Source organism: Phyllostomus discolor, chromosome 3 (assembly GCF_004126475.2).
Source record: "Phyllostomus discolor isolate MPI-MPIP mPhyDis1 chromosome 3, mPhyDis1.pri.v3, whole genome shotgun sequence".
NCBI lineage: Eukaryota > Metazoa > Chordata > Mammalia > Chiroptera > Phyllostomidae > Phyllostomus > Phyllostomus discolor.
In genome coordinates, this window is record NC_040905.2 from 146,827,803 (window position 1) to 146,837,879 (window position 10,077).

A 10,077-nucleotide genomic window follows, 5' to 3' on the forward strand; every position below is an offset into this window, starting at 1 on the left:
ATTGTGTCCCCCCAAAAATACTCATGTTGAATCTTTAACCCCATGTGTCTCAGAATGTGACTATATTTGAAGATAGAGCATTTAGAGAGGTAATTAAGTTCAAAAAACCCTTTTAGGGTGGGCCCTAATAAAATCTGATTGGTGTCCTCATGAGAAGAGAAAATTTGGACACACAAGAGATACCAGGGGCTTGCGTGAATGCAGGATAACTTTGTGAGGAGGCATTAGGACAGTGACCATCTGCAAACCAAGGAGAAAGGCCTCAGGAGAAACCGAAACTGTGAGAAAATAAATTTCTTTGTTTAAGCCATGTAGTCTGTTATATTTTGTAATGGCCAGTTTAAGAAACTAATATGCTAAAATGATGAATATGTCCACCATTCCATTAAATTTAAGAAACATGTATGGCGATATAGAAGGAGATATACTGTGGGGCCTGGAGAAATACATCTCAACTGATGAAACAGAGAAAATCAAGCCTCCTGGTGGGAGGTGGGTCATACACAATTTGAAAAAGCCACAAAAAATGATTTCAAAATTCTCCCCACTTAGAAACATTGTCTTGGATTCAACTATGTGCAAGTTATATCACTCCTTCTCTTAGTCACTCAACTGACTCTATTCACACTTTCATAATTAGTTCATACATAGTTTCACCAACTAGAATAGAAACATCACTAGGGATAATACTGGAACTGACTCTACTCATTCACTTCTATTTACATGCAGACCAATTTGAGACTAATTTGCCATCTACTTTCTTGCTCTTCTAGCTTATAAATTATCCATACTATTAAAAGGCATAGCTGTGACAATTACAAGTTTCAGGTGTCCCCTGTGTTCTCATCCATTCGAAGCATTAACAACTTGTTATATTTACTCTTAGAGACAGCTGGGTTTCAGGAAGAGGTAAGATGTTTCATTATCCTACTCTATTGTCCAAGATAAATGTGTTATTGTATTATGTGTAAAATGTCATCTTTGAAGTCCATTAAGCTTATATTGTGAGGTGAGCCATCTGGAAAATACAGTATAGACTGGAAAATACTTATAAGCCAGTTTATTGCTTTTTTTCCACTAAGCCTACCATGACAGCTGCTAATAACTATGTGGTGTAAATGATAGATGCTCTGAAGCTACATAGATTAGCTGCTACCTCCAATAATGATTAGCTAGTATGTAAGTTACTTAACTTCTCTGATATTTTTGTCTTGTCTGTAAAATTAAGATGGTAATGCATGCTGCACAGGGGATGAGGATTAAATAAAATAATACTTGAAAAGCACTTGAACAGCGTAGACAATAAATGTAATGTCTCCCCTCTTTTAAATATAGAGGACATTTAATATTCTTTACCTAAATAATATTAGGTAATCCAATAATATTTGGAAACAAGAAGTTCGCTGAGCTTCCATGTGATTTTCTTTGAATTTCAGAGGACAAAACTCTTTGGAAGATTAAGTTTGAAGCTTCCTCAGGAATTCTCAGTCTGGAGTGGATTAGGACCACCCAGACACGCTTAGTAGGGAAGCGCTGTCCATGGTGCTAGTAACCATGCTTTCCCCTGGTAACATTTCCCCTACCCGAAGTTCTTTTCTAATCAACTTCCCAAAGCTCACATGTCTCTCTCATGGTAGCGTCTCAGTCATCCTGCCCACTGGGTCTTCACCTTTCTTACCACCTATTATGTATGTCCCCATCGACAAAAAAAAGTACCTTCCATCTCTTTATCACCTCCAAATAGTTTTTACTTTTCAAACACTTTGTCCATGCCTACCACTTAAGAAGTTGACTCACAAATTGGCTCAAGGTATCCCTGGCTGGTGTGGCTCAGTGGATTGAGTGCCAGCCTGCAAACCAAAGGGTTGCTGGTTCAATTCCCAGGCTAGGGCACATGCCTAGGTTTCAGGCCAGGTCACCAGTAGGGGGTGTGAGAGAGGCAACCACACATTGTGTTTCCCTCTTTCTCCCTACCTTCCCCTCTTTAAAAAAATAAATAAGTAAATAAATCTTTTTTTAAAATAAAAAAACCTTGGCTCAAGCTATCTTTTCCTAACCGTTTTTGTTAAGTTTCAGAAAAATACAAGGTGAGAACACAGGAAATAGTTAATTTCCAATACATTCTCTTTTTTAAAGATTTTATTTACTTATTTTTAGACAGAGGGGAAGGGAAGAAGAGCAAGGGAGAAACATCAATGTGTGGTTGCGTCTTACATGCCCCCACTGAGGACCTGGCCCGAAACCCAGGCATGTGCCCTGACTGGGAATCAAAACAACAACCCTATGGTTCACTCAACCACTGAGTAAGGCCAGCACTCAACCACTGAGCCACACCAGCCAGGGCTCCAATACATTCTTTAAAGATTGTCTTCAGCTGGCAACTCCTCTAAGACACTTTCCCTTCATTTCCATCTTGAGTTTTGTTCCCTCCCTCCTTATTCCCCAAATACCCTGTGGACACAAGTCTCAGTAAAGTTATCATATTAAATTAAAACTCTCTATTGATTATTTTTGAATGCCAGCAGAGAAAGTTTCTTAAAAGCTAGGACCTATATCTAAGTCAAGTCTGAATTCCTGGAGAGGCTGCACTAAGTTTTGTTGGACTAAATTTAATGACTGGATCCATTAGAGGAAAGGTCCCAACAACACTCCTTTCAAGGGCAACCTGCCTTGTGACATTTAGCTGTGCACTAAATTTCAGGGTAGCTAGGTTGTTCTCATAGACACATACTGATCTGAGTTCATTTGCCACTACATCCATCTGTTTCAATCTGGTGAGTCAGCCCCTGAGAGTGACTAGCAAAGGACTAAAGTCATTCATTTCAGAGACTCTGGCTTCCCACTGTCCATCTTCTATCTTCCTTCTCCCATTCCACCCACATACCTGTAATTCCCAATACATTGCATGGGGACTGGCCCCAAATACTAAACAAAATCAACTCATTGGTGCTTCTCACCTATTCCTCTGGCCACATTAAGGAATGGAGCCACCATCAACAAACAAAGAGACAATTTCTTTTTCCAGATAGGAGTAGAGGCTCAAATAGAGTAAAAGGTGGAACAATTAAGAAACTGAAAGCTGTCCTGGCTGGGTGGCTCAGTTGTTTGGAACATTGTTCACATGCCAAAAATTTATGGGTTCAATCCCCAGTCGGGGCATGTATGGGAGGCAACTGCTCTCTCCTCCCTCTCCCTCTCTCTCTCTCTCTCTCTCTCTCTCTCTCTCTCTCTCTCTCTGTCTCTCTCCCCTTCCTCTCTCTCTCTAAAGTCAATAAACAGAGTCTCAGGTGAGAATAAAAAATTAAAATAAAATAAAGTAAAAAAGAAACAAGTACCTAAGAACTGTGGGTGGGGTAAGAGAGAAATTGTTACTAATACTGCCTCCTTCCCTTCCTCATCCAAGTGGATTTCTACTCTGTTGAAAGACAGTCAGTATATCTTCAGCCCTAACCACCACTTCCATGTGCCTTCCTTTCTTTAAAGAGCTCTTCTTCATTCTACAGTAGTTCAAGAGGAGAAGAATCCAAGCTAAGATATGCTAGAAGAACCTATGAAGTTTCTCATTTGCAAGTAAGCAAGCAATTGACCTTCTTTTAAGAGTCTTCCTCCCTGGCACTCTGAACCAAAAATGATGTGGTAAATAAAAACTACTCAGTGTTAGAAGAGACCCACTTTCATGTAGATCCTCACCAAAATTTTTAGGAAACAAGACAAAAAACTTTTGTTTCTCTCCGTATTTCAATCAAGCATCAAATATAATTTTTTTAAATCTTTAAAGCAATGCATAGGTTAATTCAAACTCACCTTGAAAGATTAGGAATAACAGCACTTTGCCTTTAAATCTTCAGAAGAGGATTTAATGACAGGTTCAGCCTGTTTAATTTCAGGGCCAGCACCACACCTCTGTTTTATTATGTTTCATTATTACTGCATTAATGTCCTTTATTACTCATGACAAATAAAAATAAAATACTTGCTGAGGTGGATTTTAATAGGTAAGAGCGCAAACAAAAATAAACTGTTCAGATATAATGAAAGTGGGATCTCAGATTCTTAAAATATATATTTATTTTTAAGTGTCTAATTTGTACCATCTCACCACTCTCAATCTCAAACTAGTTTTTTAAAAAGATTGTGCCCATAATTCAAAGATGGTATGACTAATAAAGCACATTCAAAACAGGATTCTCAGGATTTTTCACTGAAACTGATTTTTGACTGATTCACATAGGAAGACACATCCAAAAGAAAATTGCAAGATATGAAGATAGTAAAGTTCAGGTACTACCTGAGGAGGAGGGATAAATTTTACCTGAATGACAGGCGCAGAGCTGTCACTTTCGGACAGCTTAAGAGAGACAGAGTGATTTTAAATGCCTCCTTCTCAGCCATTGATTCTACAAGGAGCAACTAATGTTTCTAGAGTGGAAACAATGGGCCCAACTAGGGCTGAAGGAATAAATATTCTCTGCACCGCCTGCTGGAGGGAACTAAGTACATGGATTCAACACTTCCAAAAACTTAGCCAAGATTTTGCTGTACACCCGGCGCGGAACACAGTGGCCTCCGCGCTCCAGGAGTCTGGCGCATGCGTCCTAACAAGGTCTGGGCTGGCTCTCCCCCGACCCCCACCCCAGTCCCAACCTCGTCACCTGTAGCGTCATCTGCTGACCCCGCCTCCTGGCCAGCCCTTTGCAGTTTGCCGGAGCCCGCCTGCCGGACAGCGGGAGGAGCCTAAGGGGGTGGGGAGAGCCCTGCTGGGCTGCCAAGCTGGAACCCGTTTCAGTCCTTGCCGGTTTCTCCAGAGTGGAGCTCCTCAGTGAATTGAGGACGTTGCAATGCGCCTGCACTCTGCAGCCGGAGCCCCTTTGCGCTCCGTTGAGGCATCGCGAGGCGCCTTTTCTAGGGAGTGAGGTGGGAGCGTCCACTAATTCGCGGGCGCCTGGAAAAGCCCAAATTAAAGACAGGCCGTTTGGCCTTGGCACCAGCCCCCGAGTCGCAGAAGGACGGGGAAGGAGTCTGAAGCTGAGCGAAGCTTTCTTGGGGAGGACGGAGTGCTCCAGGGCGAGTTGAGGAGGGAAGGAGGAGTGTCTTGTAATTCAAGGCCAGCGGTGGATCATCCGGGCCTTTTTTTTTTTTTTTTTTTTTTTTTTTTGTGGTGGCTGTGAAATGTGGGAAGAGGACAAGATCCTGCTCGTAGGCAGCAGCGATGCGGGTCTGACCAGCGCCGCGGCGCGGGGACAAGTAGAGACTGTGCGGCAGCTCCTAGAGGCGGGTGCAGATCCCAACGGAGTCAACTGCTTCGGAAGGCGCCCGATCCAGGTAACTGGAGCCCGGGGTCCTCACCAGCAGGGGGCGCACGAACGCGGGGACGCGGCCTCCCCGTGGGGCGCGTCTGGGACCTAGGTCTCCATTGTTTCCCTCTTGATAGAGGTGTGGAGCCCAGGTGTAAAGCAGCTCTTCATCCACCAAAAACCCTAAAGAAAGGAAATAAAAAACCCACTGCTTCAGTTTGGTGTTTTGTTTTGTTTTGTTTTGTTTGTTTTGTTTTGTTTTGTTTAATGATGGAAAAAAGATCAATATATCCTTTCCCTTCTTAGGATCAGAGAAACAAGGTGTAGATTCAATTGAGGAGGAAAGTGGAAAGGGAAAGGTTACTTGGGTAGACTGTTTTGCCTTCTCTAAAGTCTACTTTCAGCGATACAGATAAATTATAACTTAGGCATATTGGACAGTATTTAAGGAATCACACAAAATCATAGCACATGAAAAAAAATAAAAGTAAACTTCTAAGCTGCGACATGAAATTCCTTGTATTTTTTCCTGCTAGAGGCGAATTGATAAAAGGATCAAGATTCCTAAACCACAATACTTTATTTTTTTATTTGATGTCAGCATTATCTCTTAGGTGTTGCACACACAAAAAAGATGCTTCTATGGATTTCTACTGTTTAATTATCATACCGAATGCCTTTACTACAAAAGCATTCCCACAGCAACTGTTAAGTCCTTTTTAAATGGAAAAGAGTCTCCATAAATAATTAATCTCTTTATGTTAAAATACATTTATTCAATATGTTTATTATTCTTGCTTTAATTAGTACTAACATATTTTTAATTCCTTTAAAATCTAATGCAATGTTTTTGTGCTTTACTGTTGACTGTTATGGTCATATTTAGTACTCACCTCACCATCACCTTCCAGAACCAAGCTTTTGTTAAGGAATCTTGTCAATATTATAGATGTTAAAGAAAAGATGTATTCATTCTTTTTTAATTCTTATATAAATATTACAAAAAATGAGGGATGGTTTAAAGCAGCAAAAAGTATGGTAAAGTGGTTCTAAAAGATTTCAAACTATACTAATAGTTGTATAAATAGTTTTTATTTATCATTTTAATTTACCATTTTCTGAGATATGAAGAACCACTTTTTCTCCCTTCTCTACATGTGAAACAGCCTGTATATCACCAGTAGGAATAATAACATATCTTGGTTTTTAATGGAAATGGATCCTTCTAATATTCAGGAAACAAAAATTTTAGTATGCCGTCTTCAATTACATAGTGCATTTTAAAACACAGTCACAAGAATAATTACATTTTGGATATTTAATTATCAAAAATTGTTTTATTGTTAAAATAAGAAATGCTTGCATAATGTATATGTCTACAAATGGGTACTATAGAATTAGTGATCCAAACATCATTTTTCTAAATTACTCACTGTTCTGATTCAAGTACTAACATCTAAGTTCTTTTTATATAGAAAAACAATTACTTAACATTATAAAACCCTGTACAATGTATTTATAGTGTTTATTTTGTTACATTAATTATGTTACCCTCTAAACTTTAGCCCTTCTCCATAACATTAAGTTAAATATTTAAAATGGTGACCTATTTATTCACAACAAATTTTTTTCATTACCTTAGAATACAATGTGTGACTTTCTTTACTTTTTCCCTTATACTTCCAATTTTGGCTCAAGTTGTAGGACCATATGTTTATAAACACAGACATATATGACTGAAAAGCAAAAGCCTTCCACAGGGGATATACTATGCAAAGTGAACCTTATTTTAAATTTGTTTCTTATTTTCTCCCCTAAAGCAGTAATCTACATTCCGTATATACATGAGCTGACTGCTATTCTAATAAAGATTTTTAGACCCGGATTATGGCTGGGGGGTGGGAAGAGCAAGGGAATTGATTTAAGACTTTAAAAGCCTTTAAGCTTAACGCCAATTTTTTTTTTTTTTTTTTTTTTTTTTTTTTTTTTTTTTTTTTTTTTTTTTTTCACAATGACAAGTACATGATCATCAGCTCTTTCTTGTCTCGGCATGTTTGGAGAATAGACCGAACCTCAATTAGTAAAGAGCATAACTGGGGCCAGTGAGAGGCCTGGGAAGGGGTAAAGGTTGTATCAGCAAATGAAGTTTAACCGGACTCCTGAGGATTGTGAGCACCTCTACATTAAGTAGATACTTCATGAATGGGTATTTCTTTGAAGTGGCTCTACCTGTCCTTGCCGGGGCCTGCATCTCACTTTCCCCTCATCCAGACCGTTCCACTCTCTCCGCAGGTCATGATGATGGGCAGCACCCGCATAGCAGAGCTGCTACTGCTCCACGGAGCGGACCCCAACTGCGCGGACCCCATTACCCTCACCCGCCCCGTGCATGACGCTGCTCGGGAGGGCTTCCTGGACACCCTGGTGGCCCTGCACCGAGCAGGGGCACGTCTGGATGTGCGAGATGCCTGGGGCCGCCTGCCGGTGGACCTGGCGGAGCAGCGGGGCCACCTAGATGTCGCCCAGTACCTGTGCGCAGCTGCAGGAGACTGATGGCCCGTTCGCCCAGCCGCGCACAAGGATTTGACTTTTCTCCTCAGTTCCCCATCCCCGACTTAGCCCAAAGAAGGCTGCAAACTAGGAGCGGCGGAAAACCTGAAAGCCTTCCTGGGCAACTAGATTCCTCGTGGGAAAGGAAGGGCCGGCCGGAAGTAAATTATTTTTTTCTTCCTGAATCTAACCTTCGACACTCTCCGTGAAGCCAAACTCAAGAGAGGTGGGGCAAGAGGATTTTCAATGAGATTCTGGAGGGTAATGTTTAGTTCCCAGGTTTACTTTTAAAGGGTTTTCTGGCAAAAAAAAAAAAAAAGTGTCATATGAAGAAGTCCACGAATGACCCCCTAGTGATGGGGGCAGAGTGGGAGGCACCAGTGCTTAGCATATGGTGGGAGGTTGAGATGGTCATCCCACGGACCTTGAAGCAGCCCCGAGTAAGCCCCCACTCCGGGCTTTAGGCCCTGGGGGCTAAAAGGGAAAACATGAAGAGTGAAGACCAGAAGATAATGACGATGGTCTCTGTGGGCTGCAGTAGGCACCCAATACTTTACCGGCTGTGAGAGCATGTGACCTGTAAAACGGTATTCAGTGGAAGTCCTTGGAGACAGCGCCACCGGATGGTGACGAAAAGAGAGGATGCCCTTATATTTTAAAATCCGTGGGTCACGTTGATGCAAGACAACTGTCAGGAAGGGGCGGGCACTTGCTGCTTGTTATTCAGTCCAGGAGAGCTTCCTGAGGCATTTCAGATGTCAGCGAACATTATGAAGTGGTGGGTTGTAGCGAAAAAAACTGTAGCGGTTAACTAATGGCTGGCTTTTATTTATATGATAGGATACAAAAACACCTCTGTAAATCACCACTTGAAATACTTCTGGGTTATTCTTCAGTAACAGTCTTACTTAATTGGGAGATTTTAAACAACAATGTAGGTAGCTCGTGACCCTTGGTAAAGTGATGAGGAAGAACTATCGCTCTTAAGTGGAGCTATTGCACAGTGTCAACGCCTAGATTACTTTCATCCTTAACCTATTTATTTCCTTGTTAAAGTTTCTGTTTCCTTTCCTAGGCTGCCTCAGGGGACCAAACTATGAAATATTCCAAATGTCTTTTACAAGATCAATGCACTGAGCCAATAAATTGTCTCCAGATATTTCCCAAAGATTACTAAAAAAAAAAAGATTGAGTATAAAATTGTTGAAAATACATGATTATGACTCATGGAATGTCTTAATATCTGCTAAAGATGCACTGCTTTGTGATTTAATTCCCAGTGTTGCTTGATTCATTACAGTATTGAAACAACTGTTACTTCACTGCTTTAATAAAGAAAAAGCAATAAGGATTGGACTCCAAGATGTGGGTAAATTAGCTTTAAAAAGTATGTTCACGGAATTACCACTAATCCTGAGAAATGTTAAAGACTCAAAAATTTATAAAAACTGGTTACACATACATTGAAAGATTTACATGTAGTATGTGTGTTGTATGAGACAAGAGGGAACAGAAAATTTTAATTTGAGAGGTTTATAGGAAGAGGTGCCTTTGAGCTAAATTAGAAAATCTTTACCTTTCTATCAATTCTTTATTCTGCAAATGAATATTACTGGGGAAGCTTAGTTGGGAATCAATTTATGTTGTTGGAAGAAATATATAAGCATTTATTAACACATAACTTGTCCCAGGCTTACTTTAAAATTCAGTTGTTCATTTAACAGTTAAGATAAACTGGGAGATAGGTATTGTTTCCTGTATCAGGAAAATGAGAGAAACATCAAGTGGCTCGTCAAAGTTCCCAAGATATTCGTTCCAGGGTTGTGAAAAGTAACTGTCTGGCTCCAAAGCTTATGATTTGGTTGGGCTGGGTTTTCTCATTGCACTATCCTGTTCTCCAAAATGATTAATAATAAATATAAAGTCAACTAAAATCTTTGGAAGCAGAAAATATTACCAACGTTTGTGCAAATCTCACTCCCTGACCTTCATTCCAAGATCTGGAAGTAAAATAAATTCCGAATTCATTTGGCTCATTTTTATATTTCTTTTCCAGCTGAGGTGATGGATGAAAAAACAAGTATGATTTACTATGAAAGCAAAATCTATTAAAGATTTCCTGTGCTCTAATGGCTAAAATTAGTCATTTCAGATCTAAGGAATGAAACATTCGAAAGGAGAGCTCAAGATCCATGGGACTCCAAACAGCTTTGGGGAAGTGTCTACATAGGAA

General features: G+C 40.3%; 1 protein-coding gene across 1 annotated transcript; it reads left to right on the forward strand.

Annotated features, from left to right (window-relative positions):
* Positions 1 to 4,784: 4,784 nt before the first annotated feature.
* CDKN2B (cyclin dependent kinase inhibitor 2B) lies at positions 4,785 to 9,875 on the forward strand. Its single transcript, XM_028524770.2, has 2 exons — positions 4,785 to 5,322; positions 7,587 to 9,875. The coding sequence occupies exons 1-2, from the start codon at positions 5,170 to 5,172 to the stop codon at positions 7,845 to 7,847; spliced, it is 414 nt and encodes a 137-aa protein (XP_028380571.1). The 5' UTR covers positions 4,785 to 5,169; the 3' UTR covers positions 7,848 to 9,875.
* The last annotated feature ends 202 nt before the right edge of the window (positions 9,876 to 10,077 follow it).